At 41.0% G+C, this 14,224-nt stretch overlaps 1 protein-coding gene across 1 annotated transcript; it reads left to right on the plus strand.

The window, feature by feature from the left end:
- Positions 1-6,719: 6,719 nt before the first annotated feature.
- eno1b (enolase 1b, (alpha)) lies at positions 6,720-14,159 on the plus strand. The gene is made up of 12 exons (XM_029682927.2): positions 6,720-6,828; positions 7,954-8,048; positions 8,802-8,897; positions 10,219-10,277; positions 10,470-10,539; positions 10,734-10,867; positions 11,831-12,053; positions 12,237-12,434; positions 12,763-12,964; positions 13,224-13,332; positions 13,485-13,543; positions 13,705-14,159. The coding sequence occupies exons 2-12, from the start codon at positions 7,964-7,966 to the stop codon at positions 13,769-13,771; spliced, it is 1,302 nt and encodes a 433-aa protein (XP_029538787.1). The 5' UTR covers positions 6,720-6,828; positions 7,954-7,963; the 3' UTR covers positions 13,772-14,159.
- The last annotated feature ends 65 nt before the right edge of the window (positions 14,160-14,224 follow it).

Below are 14,224 nucleotides of genomic sequence, written 5' to 3' on the forward strand. Positions count from 1 at the left end.
TGTTTGTTTTGGTTGTGTTTCAGAGCATGTTGTGCCCAATAGAAATGAATGGTACATCATGTATTGTGTAATTTTGGAGTCACTTATTGTTAATAAGAATAGAATCTGTTTATGAACACTTCTACAACCCATTTAATCCCATTGGTCACAATGGAGAGATAAAACGTTGTTTTTTTTTACTTTACAGGCTCTAGAGATTAAAGTTGTACTTAACAACAAAGTCATGTATTATGCATTGCTAAGTTGTGTAGTATGATTCAAAGAAGTTTCATAGGATTTCTCTAAATTGTCACAAGAACAAGCATACTGTAATGATATGCGCTGAGAGTCGGGAAGCAAATTCAGGGAGTGAGTGTTTTAATAAAATAAACATAATCCAAAACGAGAACCACTAACAGCCCACAGACATGAAACAAACTGAAACAATGACACCTGGGGAAGGAACCAAAGGGAGTGGCATATATAGGGAAGGTAATCAGGGAAGTGATGGAGTCCAGGTGCGCATAACAATGTTGGTGGGTGTGCGCCATAACGAGCAGCCTGGTGACCTAGAGGCCGGAGAGGGAGCACACTTGACACATACATCTATCTCCAAGGCCTACTTCTACGGACAAATTTGGCACCAGAAGTCTGTAACGCTAGACAATTCTGTGCTTCCAATTTTCTGGCAGCAATTTGACTGTCCTGTCCTGCACAGAGCCCTGACTTCTACCCCATTGAACACCTTTGGGATGAATTGGAAAACTAATGGCGAGCCAGGCCTAATCGCCCAACGCTTAATTTTGCCCAACGAATAATTTTGCACGCCCAATTTTTCAGTTTTTGATTTGTTAAAAAAGTTTGAAATATCCAATAAATGTCGTTCCACTTCATGATTTTGTCCCACTTGTTGTTGATTCTTCACAAAAAAATACAGTTTTATATCTTTATGTTTGAAGCCTGAAATGTGGCAAAAGGTCGCAAAGTTCAAGGGGGCCGAATACTTTCGCAAGGCACTGTATCTTCTATTATTTGTATTGCTATGTTTTGGCTGGGTAGGGTTCTCAATCAGCTGTCTGTCGTTGTCTCTGATTGAGAACCATACTTAGGTAGCCATTTCCCCACCTGTCTTTGTGGGAAGTTGACTTTGTTTATGGCACATAGCCTTTAGCTCCACAGTTATTTTTGTAGTGTATATTGTTGTGTTCGGCGTCTTTTGTAAATAAAATAATATGTACGGTCACCACGCTGCACCTTGGTCCAGTTCTTTCAACGGCCGTGACCTTAAGAGTATTCAGGCGTTGGCACATTTAGACCTGGCTTAGTTGACTAATTGGGTTCAAGCACAGGTGCAGACATTGTATATCTGTACATTTGAGTTGAAGTACAGGTGTATAGCTGGTTTGTATGAATATTGGGACTGAAATACATAAGTACACCTACTTTTATGACAAGTGGGGTTGACATAGCAGTAGACCTGTATTTTTTTAAATCAATATTGGGCTAGACATACAGGTGAACATCTGGCCTGTAAGAATATTGGGGCTGATATACTAGTGTAGACCTGGTTTGTAGGAAAGTTGAGGCTTGGGCACTGGGGTAGAACTGTTTATGAGTATGCCCATGAATTTACCTAGTTTATATGTGTCATGTGGTGTATGGATAGTCAAGGCTCATACAGGTAATGGGTCTGGATGGATGTCTATTTCCTAGTCAAATCCTTTCTTGCAACACGTTTGTGGTAAGAAAAAAGTGAATGGGGCTGTGACACACTCAGTACAGTGGTATAACACATATCTATGAAATTAATAGTGTATACAGGTCAGAAGTCACAGGAATAAGATATAAACAGGGTTGGTGTGTGCAGCGAATAGCTGGTTATAGGTTACTGTTGGTGACTTGGGCAATATAGGCCTAAGGAAAGTGGAAAACAGGGCCGAGATAGGCAAGCAACGGATGAGGTGTATTGGCAAAGGAACTGGGGTCTGTGAGTAACAAATAGGTCATTTAAGGGTAGGATATGGGGGTTAGGGCATGGGGTAACAGGGCTGGGGTGTGTGGGTAATTGGGCTGAGGTATATAGATATTGGGGCTGAGGAATAGTGGTAAATTGTATTATAGGCAGAGCACTGTACGTTCACATCGGTTACAATTGTGACCAAGAATAAAACATACCTTTTTTACTTGTAAACAAATATATATATATGGATTACATTTTAGTGTCACTAATGGCATACACATTTGGGAATAAGTGGGTTAATGTGGATGCTACCATGTTAACAGATCATCATATGTGGATTGTGAATAATGATGAGAAAGTTACAGAGGCACAAAGATTATACCCCCAAGATATGCTAACCTCTCATCATGACCAATAACAGGGGAGGGCAACATTTTTGGGGGGTTATGATCTTTGTGAATTTGTGCAAATACTTGTGAAAAAAATAACACATTTCAAATGGGGAGACTAGATACATGAAGTGCTTTCATTTCTAAACAGTAAAACAGATACGTCTGTTAGAATATACCCTAATATAAAAGATGTCATTCTGTGCTATCGCCTCATATGAAACATCTTATCTCAAATCCAAAATGCTGGAGGATAGGGCGCAAAAAAATGTTTGCTTCACTTCCAAATAAATACAGAGGGGAGTATATCTCCTCAACAATTCCTTTTTCATTTGTGTTTTTAGATTTCATATATTTTCATGGTTTATTTTTGTTTATGTGTCATTGATCAGGTTGCATGACACACAACTAATCTTACCTCACATAAAACCACGAATAAGCAATACAGAACCAGCCACTAATAACTAGTATCTAATATTTTTGATAAATTATTCAAACAATAAACTCTACATTTAAATATTTCATTAGCTCTAATATTTAACTCTAGTCCACTGTATAATAGCAGACAAAGGCTTTGAGATCTTCCATTTGGTGTGACTGTGAGTTCATCTTTGGGCATGGGGTAATCATCAGAGAACACATGCACCCAAGCAACAAGGCTGTGCTCTGACTTGCACTCCCAGGTAATTGGGCCCAGCAGGATGTTTGTGCACCAGGTGGGGCAGTGCAGGGGATTCAAATGACTACCCCCAGAGCCCCATGGGACCAGGTGAATCTGGGAAGCAAAGCAGCAACCAAACAAGCCAATTAACTGGCTGATTCCACTTCCAACTCAAGACATCTGCCTTCCATTGATTATACAGTGGTTAAACCACAAACAAATGGTCAAACATTGTCAATCCCATGACTTCACTCAGACACTCCGGTACCTCCCTGCCTTTATACATAATACATAAAGAAGATCACCCAGAGACAGATGTCATGTCCCAGCTACAGGTGGAATGGGGGTTGTGGGAATGATGTAGCCACTGGTACACAGACAGACCGAGACAGACCCTGTGGAGATGGTGAGTTCAGCTCAGGGAGTCCTGTTACGACAGTGTAACCATGGGTACCAAGCCACACAAACACACCGCCCTGAAGGTACTGTACCTTTATCCCTGATGTTGTTTCATCATTCTCATAAAGTCGAAGAAAGAATATGTCAGTGCATTTGACATTTGACCAACAACACATTTTATCTTTGTTATTCTATATGATTTAACCAAATATTGTATACAAGTGGAAGTAGTAGAAAGACATGTTGACTGCCAAGACCAAATAAGACTTCCTGTGCTGTATAGCTCATAAAAGTCACCGATTACATACAGTATAGTGTACACAGTATGCTGTGCCTGCCAGCTGGGAGAAATTGGGGCACAGCCAGGGAGACTGTGTGAAAAAGCAAAAATGTATTCCCACGTATAGTATACTGTACCAGTCCATAGACCAAGTTACAATAGGCCTACATATCACCAAGGGTTACACATAGAGATCCTAGTATTCTAATTCCTAATTATATGGGGTTACATTGGGGAGGAAAAGCAAAGTGATCTCATTAGGCTTCTGGAGTTGGGTGGGGAATAATATTTATTTGCGGCATTTTCATTCAATATTGTATCTATTTTTTTCAACATAGTTTGCCTATAATTGTCATATTACTGTATAGGAATGTCTTGAGAATGGAGAGAAGAAGATAGAGGGTGAGTAAAAGCACAAAGGCTGACATAGTGACAACAACAAAAAAGAAAAGGGGAGAGGTGGGTTTCTGGAAGATGGACTGAGTAAGAGAGGCAAGGGGTTGGGGGAAGATAGAAATGAATAGATGTAGCCCTAGTTGTCCAGGTGGCCATCTTTGACTTCGACTTTGTGCTCAACTTCATGTAGGAAAAAGCTCAAAGTAAACTGGGGTATAGGCTAAATAACAATCTATCCTGAAGACGACCGTTATGTCAGTCCAGGTACAGTATTCATTTACTAGTGTATGATTTATGATTTACTCTCAGTGCATCAAAGGCACACTCAAAGGTACACTCATCCATGACATGCCATTTCCATCGCTATTCACACAGCCGTAACTGGAAACGAGGAACACCTATGTGAGAATGCGGTTCATTGACTACAGTTCAGCATTCAACACTATTGTTCCCTCCAAGCTCGACACCAAGCTCAGAGCCCTGGGTATGAAAACCACCCGCTGCAACTGGATCCTGGACTTTCTGATAGGCAGTCCACAGGCTGTGAGGATTGGCAACAACACCTCCTCCACACTGACTCTTAAAATGCTCTACATAGTCAATCCGGGGTCTGAAGTGGCCGTACAGCATTTACTGCGATGCAGCCTCCGCAGACGTCAGGGCTTTCATACTTCTTGCGCTTAGCGGAGCAGAACAGAACTGTTGTGAAGGAAGTTGTCAAGGAAGTGAGTTTGTATTTATTCAGGACCTACCGCCCCCACCTACCATCAACCAATCATGTCAACGCGGAGCTATACGGAGCGCTCCGCATTGTTACAAAAATTGAGAGGTGCACGGTGATGCGGTACGGAGCTTGATTTGGCCTCTGCATGCCTCCAGAGGCTCAGCAATAATGTCACACCCTCCATACCAAGCCTCCGACCACATTTCGGATAAAGCATAAATTGTCTTTAACACAGGGGCCACCCAGGGTTGTGTCCTCAGTCCTCAGCTTTTCTCCCTATTCACCCATGGCTGTGTGACACCAACTCCATCATCAAGTTTGCTCTCGACGCCACGGTTGTAGGCCTGATAATCAACAATGACGAATCAGCCTATAGGGAGGAGGTAAGTGAACTGGCATTGTGGTGTCATGACAACAACCTCTCCCTCAATGCCAGCAGAACAAAGGAGTTGATTGTTGATTTCAGGAAGCAGAGGATGGAACATGCCCCAATCCACATCAACAGGACTGCAGTCGAGAGAGTCCTCGGCATCCACATCACAGAGGACTCTCCGAATACTATCGCTGAACCATCGAGAGCGTCCTGACTGGTTGAATCACGGCCTGGTATGTGAAATGCTTTGTCCAAGACCGCAAGGCCTTCAATCGGGTGGTGAAGATGGCCCAGTACATCACGGGGACCATGCTCCCACCCATTCAAGACATCTACTCAAAAAAGTGCCGTTAGGAAGGCACGCAGCATCATCAAGGAACCCACACCCCAGCCACAAGCTGTTCACGACCTTACAGTCAGGCAGATGGTATCGGAGCATGAGGTCTGATACCGACGGACTCAGAGACAGTTTCTATCCACAAGCCATTAGACTGCTGAACACTTGAACTGGATTGACCACCTGCTCTGATTCTCTGCACCATAGCACACAAGCACTCACTCATGCACACACACAACCACCCACACAGACATACACACACACACACACATACATTCATGCTACACACACATCACAACTTCTGCTACCAGACTCTTATTATACTGCTCAATTTATACACTTGACCCCCATCCACCCTTCCCCAATACACATGTAACACAGGAGGTTGGTGGCACCTTAATCAGGGAGGAAGGGCTCATAATAATGGCTGGAGGGGAATTAGTGAAAATGGTATCAATAGATTAAACACATGGATTCAATATGTTTGATGCCATTCCATTAGCTCTGTTCCAGCCATTATTATGATCCGTCCTCCCCTCAACAGCCTTCACTGACTTGTAAATATCGGACTATAAATATAAATATATATATAAACATTGTTAAAAATCTGTTGTTCTGCCCCTGAACAAGGCAGTTAACCCACTGTTCCTAGGCCGTCATTGAAAATAAGAATTTGTTCTTATTAACTGACATGCCTAGTTAAATAAAGGTCAAATAAAAATAATGTTTAAAAATGGATCCTTCCTGTATTATATGTACGCTAAAATGTTTACTCTATTCTAATGCCATTTACTTTATGTTCGTATCCTTATCTTTTCTTATTTCTTATTGTTGTTGCATTCTCGAGAAGGAACCTTCAAGTAAGCATTTCGTTGGACGATGTATGCCATGCTTATCCCAGACATACGACTTCAACAAAACTTTACATTTGAAACTGTAGGCCCTACTCCTAAACCATAGTGGCGGTGTGGAGCTTTCTTGTTGATGATTCCAGAGAAGAAGAGCAAAACACGGAAAGGTTTACAGCCACAAAGTGACTATATCACTCAAATGTGCTATTTGGTCTTCATTTAAGGTTATGGTTAGTCATAAGGTTAGCAGTGCAGTTAAGGTTAGGGTTAAGGTTATCTTTAAAGTCACATTTTACGAAGCGAAGTTGTAGAAATGGGCGTGGTTTATGACTTTGTGGCTGTGGTAACTAGACGATCCCAAAGAAAAGGAACAAGCGGAAATCTCTTTGCGACGCCTCTCAGAACTTCGCACTGAACTCGCCGGCATCTCGAGAAAGACGGCTCTTCCTGTCACCTTGACCTCTATTTTAATTACAAAGGTAAGTGACTACCCACATTCGTCTGTTTGGTGAGAAAACTTAGTGTTTTCACAATATTCAAACCGTTTTGAAGACAGAGCTCTGAGTTGTTCCCATTGTTGGTATAAAATAAGGTTATTCGTTTCCGCTAGCCAACCCATCCACTATCATGTTGATTCATCCTATTTTTTCAAACAGTGCAATCCGCTCTTTCGCACTATTACTTTTGGGTAACTTTAGTTAGATTCCTAGCTCATTTGGCTACGCAATATTTAGTCCAGTGACTGTTAAAAATTATGTAGCCATCTGTAGTGCGTTTTCCTGTAATGTGATGATACAATTAATCTTCATCGCTGTGATGTGGCCAGAACTGTGTTGAGTAATCCTTTTCATTCATAACGTGTATTCTCAACCCATGTACGAGACTTTTTGCACACCAACTCCACCTTCAAGGGACGTTCCATTGGGAGGATTTATAGGGGATCTCATGTCAATCGGATCATTTGAAATCCTTGTAGGTATCATTCTAAGAAAAAACGTACACAATGTCATCCACAACGCCGAGAATAGATGGCTTGCAACGTTCAGAATGATAAATTATTGGTTTGACTTTCAAGACGTGGTCTATTGACATCCAGTAGTCCTTCTAGCCTTGACTTAAAGATACCTTACCAATGCTGCAGTCCAGAGTCATGTGATTTATCAGATGGACAGTAGCTAATGGTATTAGGTGGCCAACCTACTGCTAACACGACTAAGCTTTAAAACCGCCAGGAAGGACACTTGTTTTTTTGGGCGGGGGGGCTCTTGCGTGAAAGATTTTACATTTTTAACTACCACTGACAGGTTGTACTGGACTTGATAAGTAATTTTTTATTCAGCAGTCAAAAAATGACCTCTGATATGGAATGGCCATTTGGGGCAGTGTTCAAATCCATTGCCTTGACCTAATGTCAGGTGGTTTCTGAAAAACTTCAGTACCAAAGAATGACTGATAAACTGAAAGAAACATGCTGATTCACATTTTCAGGCTCAGTAGATAGTTTGCACAATGGACATGGAGGTATCATGTTTTATAGGACTAAGAACTCGTATCATGGTGAGTCTTCAAAAAAAATAATGTTTTATTACTTTTCTCCTCCAAAGGTCGAGCACCATGTCCATCCTGAAGATTCATGCCCGGGAGATCTTTGATTCCCGTGGCAACCCCACTGTGGAGGTGGACCTCTACACTGACAAAGGTAAACGTTGCTATCAGCCTAACATATTGTTAAGTGGTCCTCTGTGCTCAGTTGGTAGAGCATGGCTCTTGCAATGCCAGTATAAAACATTCAGTGCGTGCATACATTTTAAGTCGCTTTGGATTAAGTGTCTGCTAAATGGCATATAAAATCTGAAAATAGCCTAAGCCTAGCTTACCTAGGTAAACACTGGCTTTATTGAACTTGAGTGTGAAACCCAGCAACGTTGCAGTTCTTAACCCGCTCAAACCGGTGCGCCTGGCACCTACTACCATACCCCATTCAAAGAAACTTAAATATTTTGTCTTGCCCATTCACCCTCTGAATGGCACACGTTCGTTCACATGTCTCACAGGTTAAAGAAGGGTTTTTAAACTGTCTCCTCCCCTTTATCTCCACTGATTTGAAATAGATTTAATAGTTGACATCAATAAGGGATCATAGCTTTCACCTGGATTCACCTTGTCAGTCTGTCATGGAACGAGCATGACACTCACAATATTTTGTAAAGTCAGTGTATGTTTCTCACTAGATTATACATTTAGTTTTAAAAATGTTCTTATGCGCAATTTAACCAGGTGCTCTAGAAATAGCTCCCATAGTAGTGACTGTGCAGCAGCCTGTTCATTCACCCTCCTTACCTTTTTTTTTATACAAATTTGACAGTGAGTTCAATATTTCCTCCTATAGGCGATTGCCCTACTTTTCATGAGTCAGTATTTTATATCTCTGTCACTGTTCTCCATCTCCCAGGTCTGTTCAGAGCAGCTGTACCCAGTGGTGCCTCCACTGGTATTTATGAAGCCCTGGAGCTCAGAGACAACGACAAGTCACGCTACCTTGGGAAAGGTGTGTATCTGGGGTTAATATAGTGTAACTTCATTATACTGTATGATTATGATGGCAGTCTCTTCCAGGGAGGTCTCTATAACTTGCCATCTGCCATCTTCACACAGTCTTCCTTTTTTATACTCTTCCTCTCTGTCAGGTCTAAAATGGCCTGTTAAATTGGTGAGTTTGCTCCAAATATGTGTGTAAACCCTGGATTATCGATGCTATGTATTGGCCAATGAGTCTTTAAAGCCACAGGCTGCCATATTGGTTCTCCTCAGGAGAATGAGTGGAATTCTACAGTATTTCAATAAAATGCTTTAATTACAAAATCACATGTATTTGTTGTAGTTGAGACTTTAGGATTTGTAAAAAAAAATAAATGAAAAAAATCACTTGTTTCGTTCACATAATATAATTTTTAAGTATACGTTAATTAAGCCTGCAGTGGTATTGAACGTTTTTCAGCCGGGACCCTTTTTAAAAAATGTTTACAAATGTATTATTCCTTTTTTAATTCCATCAGAATTTCTGATGACCCAATCCCAAATATGTCACAATCTTAAAGTTGATACATTTAGATTTAAAAAAAACAAGTAACCTTAAATTAATTACATTGTAATCTCTTTATCACAAAGAAAAGAAGCCTATACATGTAATTTAAAAATGCTCTTTCTCATTAACATTTGTATATGGTCCCATAATTGTACAATCTGTACTCTTTTTATTTTTTTTAAAGGTTGGGGGCAGTCTAGAAAACGACTTTGAATATCACTGCCTTAAGGTGTCTATCATAGAATATCCTTGGCAAAAACAAATGTTGACATTGAATGCTTTTTACAATTGAGAAAGACTACCAAAACAGCACCCTCTGTCAGTCATACAGGGTTTATACACATTGAACATTTGCTAGACAAATCAACATTCATATGTATCGACATACTGGAGAACTACGGAGTAGTAGTGCTCACTTATGCATGATTTTTTACAAATTAGCTTCATTGTTTATCCAAGGCATCTTTCCTGTCTTGCTGTGTGATGTATGTTCTTGATGACTTTGGAAATTAAAGCAGAGTGATCTGTTTTCTCTTAATAACTACTGTACTCATCCTTGTGCATGAAGTCAACACTTTGTCACAGTAATGGTTGTATGATTCACCAAGCTTGATAACAAGGAAGCTAAAAAACGTATTGGATTATTAGTGGTAACTGTTTTGAGGACCGTTTGTTTGCGTCTGAAAAAGCATACTGGATTGTTGATGTTGCTTGAGTTGTTTGTTTCCAAATCCCCCATCTGTCTCCATGTTTCTTAGTCAGTAATGTTTCCTTGGTCTTTCAGGTGTTTCACAAGCAGTGGACCACATTAACTCTACACTTGCACCTGCACTCGTTGGGCAGGTAGGAACATAATACTTTTTAAAAAGTTGATGTTATTCTGGCAATGACATGGAGTATTGTCTTGATATTTCCCACCCTGGTAAAGATAAGCAGGTCTAGGTGTTCACTCCACTTCCACATACTCCTAGTTAATGCAGGCCTAGTTCCTCAGTGTGCAATGTGCCAAACACTCATTTTATTTCTTCATCTCAGGAGGTGTCTGTGGTTGAGCAGGAGAAAATCGATCAGATCATGCTTGACATGGATGGCACCGAGAACAAGTGTAAGTTGTTTCAGATTAGAATACATCAGAGGACTATTGTTTATATTGTCTTATGTTTGACCTAGTTTAGTTGAATGCACTGACTGTAAGCCACTCTGAATGAGGGCGTCTGCTGAATGACTAAATATTTGCCCCATATGAAAGTATATCTTATCTATTTCACTTATTAATTGTTCATGTTTTTGACACATCAGCCAAGTTTGGTGCCAATGCCATCCTGGGTATTTCCCTTGCGGTGTGTAAGGCTGGTGCAGCTGAGAAAGGCGTCCCCCTGTACCGTCACATCGCTGACCTCGCTGGGAACCCAGAAGTCATACTGCCCGTACCGGTGAGCACAGGGCATATTTTGCTCTTATTTAATATCAAAGTGCGCTCACACATGCTGCCTTGTCTTCAGTGGTGTATCGTACTTAAGTAAAAAATACTTTTAAAGTACTACTTAAGTAGTTTTTGGGGAATCCGTGGGGCGGCAGGTAGCCTGGTGGTTAGTGTTGGGCCAGTAACCGAAAGGTTGCTGGATCAAATCCCGAGCTGACAAGGTAAAAAATAATAAACATATCGCTCTGCCCCTGAACAAGGCAGTTAACCCACTGTTCCCGGTAGGCCGTCATTGTAAATAAGAATTTGGTTTGAACTCACTTGCCTAGTTAAATAAAGGTTCAAATTAAAACCTATGTACTTTATGTTTTTGACAACTTTTACTCCAATTCCCAAAGAAAATAATGTACTTTTTACTCCTTACATTTTCCCTGACACCCAAAAGTACTCGTTACATTTTGAATGTTTAGCAGGACAGGAAAATTGTCTAATTCATGCACTTATCAAGAGAACATCCCTGGTCATCCCTACTGCCTCTGCTCTAGCAGGCTCATTAAACCCATGCTTCGTTTGTAAATTATGTCTGAGTGTTGAACTGTGCCCCTGGCTAGCTGTTTAAAATGATAATAATTGAAATCAAGTCGTCTGGTTTGCTTTATATAAGAAATATTTAATGATTTATAATTCTACTTTTGATACTTAAGTACATTTCAAACCAAATACTTTTAGACTATTACTCTAGTATTTACTGGGTGACTTTTACTTGAGTCATTTTCTTTTAAGGCATCTTTACTTTTACTCAAGTATGAAAATTGGGTACTTTTTCCACCACTGCTTGTCTTACAGCTTGTTGTGTAGTTACATTTCTCCACCTACGTCTCTGTTAAAAGATTTTAAGGGACTGATAAGAAAATAATTTGATTTTATTTAATGAAATGTCATTTTAATAAATTGTGGATTTCTGATTTCCCAGGCCTTCAACGTGATCAACGGTGGATCTCACGCAGGCAACAAGCTGGCCATGCAGGAATTCATGATCCTGCCGGTGGGTGCCAGCACCTTCAAGGAGGCCATGCGTATTGGGGCCGAGGTCTACCACAACCTGAAGAACGTCATCAAGAAGAAGTACGGCCAGGACGCCACCAATGTGGGAGACGAGGGGGGCTTCGCTCCCAACATCCTGGAGAACAAGGAAGGTACAAGAGCGACGGGATCAGAGGGTTTTATTTTCAGCCCAAAAAAACTATATTCAGCTCTTTACATTAAGGGAAAAACTCACCTCATCCACCCCTGTGTAGTACCCACATGATCACAAGGTGCTGCCAATATCTAATTGACCATATTTTAACAAATGTACATCTCTGCTTAATTTTCCATAGCTCTGGAGCTGATCAAAGAGGCTATCAGCAAAGCAGGATACACAGAAGAGGTGGTGATCGGCATGGATGTGGCAGCCTCTGAGTTCTACAGGGATGGGAAATACGACTTAGACTTCAAGTCCCCTGATGACCCAGAGCGTTACATCACTCCTGATGAGCTGGCTGACCTCTACAAGAGCTTCTGCAAGGATTACCCAGGTGTGTGTTCTGTCATCTCTTGTTGACCTATTAGTCATTCCTTGATAATTGTTTAAAACCTATGTAATGTTGTCTCTGGATGGATCAGCTTTATATGCATTTTATCTCTCAATTCAATCATTGTACACTACAATGGAGATGGGCACTGTGTTGAATAGTATTGTTCAAATACCTATTGTAGGACTGCTCTGAGTTGGCAATTGAAATTAAAGTTACGCACATAAAATGATCAATTGTCCTTTTCTCTGGTTGTCTACTCTAAGGTACAGGACCATGACTTTCTTCTCTGTATGTGGTCACTTATGATCATATGTCCCCTCTTTGACAGTGGTATCCATTGAGGATCCCTTTGACCAGGATGACTGGGAGGCGTGGTCCAACTTCACTGGCAGCACTGAGATCCAAGTGGTGGGTGATGACCTCACAGTGACCAACCCCAAACGCATCACCAAGGCCGTGGAGGACAAGGCCTGCAACTGCCTGCTGCTGAAGGTCAATCAGATCGGCTCTGTGACAGAGTCTCTGGCCGCGTAAGTTTCAACCTCCCTTTACTCCATAATGACTTCTACAAGAGGAACTCCAGACTCTTTTATTTTCTGAGTTTTGAGTTGATGTAATTACACTAAATATGCATTACATTCATGAAACTTTCAACAAACCGAGATGCGTCTCATGAGTCAAGGCAAGTCAAATAGCCTGACGGTTGCAAGTCTAACGTGAGCCTTACATTTATAGATGTTTTCACACAGTTGGAAAATTATATCTAATGACTCTCTTCCCACTGTCCAGGTGCAAGATGGCTCAGTCAAGTGGCTGGGGAGTGATGGTCAGCCATCGCTCTGGGGAGACAGAGGACACCTTCATTGCTGATCTGGTAGTGGGCCTATGCACTGGACAGGTAAGGGGCTTCCCAAAGGAAATACTGTTGGTATTCAACTGTATATGACAGTTGAAAAACCAATTTGTATTATATAGTCATATTACTGTGTTTTAGTTACCGTCTTCGTTATTGCTGTTTAAGTAATGTTTCCTCTGTCTGTTCATCTCCAGATTAAGACCGGGGCTCCTTGCCGCTCTGAGCGTCTGGCCAAGTACAACCAGATTCTCAGGTGAGGGTTCATGTCCTTTACAGCCTAATCAATGTTGTGACGCTTGTCATTTTTGTTCTGCTACAAAGGCTTTCTCGTTGAGCATGGTTTTCAAATATGGCATCATAACAATTGTATTATTGCTTTGTGGCGCTAAACTTTATCCCCCTGTTCATTCTCAGAATTGAAGAGGAATTGGGAGACAAGGCTGTCTTTGCTGGGAAGAACTTCAGGAACCCCCTGGCTTAACCGAGTGCAATGGGAACATACTCATGGGCATATACACACAACGGTTTAGCAAGCATTCTAATGATTACTTACAAATGCTAAAGAAGCTTACTGATAAACCAAAATCTGAAAGGGTTACATACACATAACGAGGTAGCTAGAAAGACTCATTCAAAGTTCGTCCAATACCATAGGTTATTACATACATTCCCTAGTCTACCTACATTCCGCTGCCCTAGATTAACAATTTACCTGTGAGTTGCAATGAAGGTCTTCCACTGAATCTATTTCAATATAGAGTAAAATTATTATATCCATGAGTAATCAATATAATGGATTGTGAAATTGCAAAAGCTGCAGCCTACCTGTGGCTGCAGATGCTGTGAATAAACTCCTTTTTTGAAACTGAGCCGTTTGCAATTATTTTATCATTTATTCTCAGCGGGATGTGTAAATGTTTGATTGTCAAGCATA

This window comes from Oncorhynchus nerka, linkage group LG15, assembly GCF_034236695.1.
Source record: "Oncorhynchus nerka isolate Pitt River linkage group LG15, Oner_Uvic_2.0, whole genome shotgun sequence".
Taxonomy (NCBI): Eukaryota; Metazoa; Chordata; class Actinopteri; order Salmoniformes; family Salmonidae; genus Oncorhynchus; species Oncorhynchus nerka.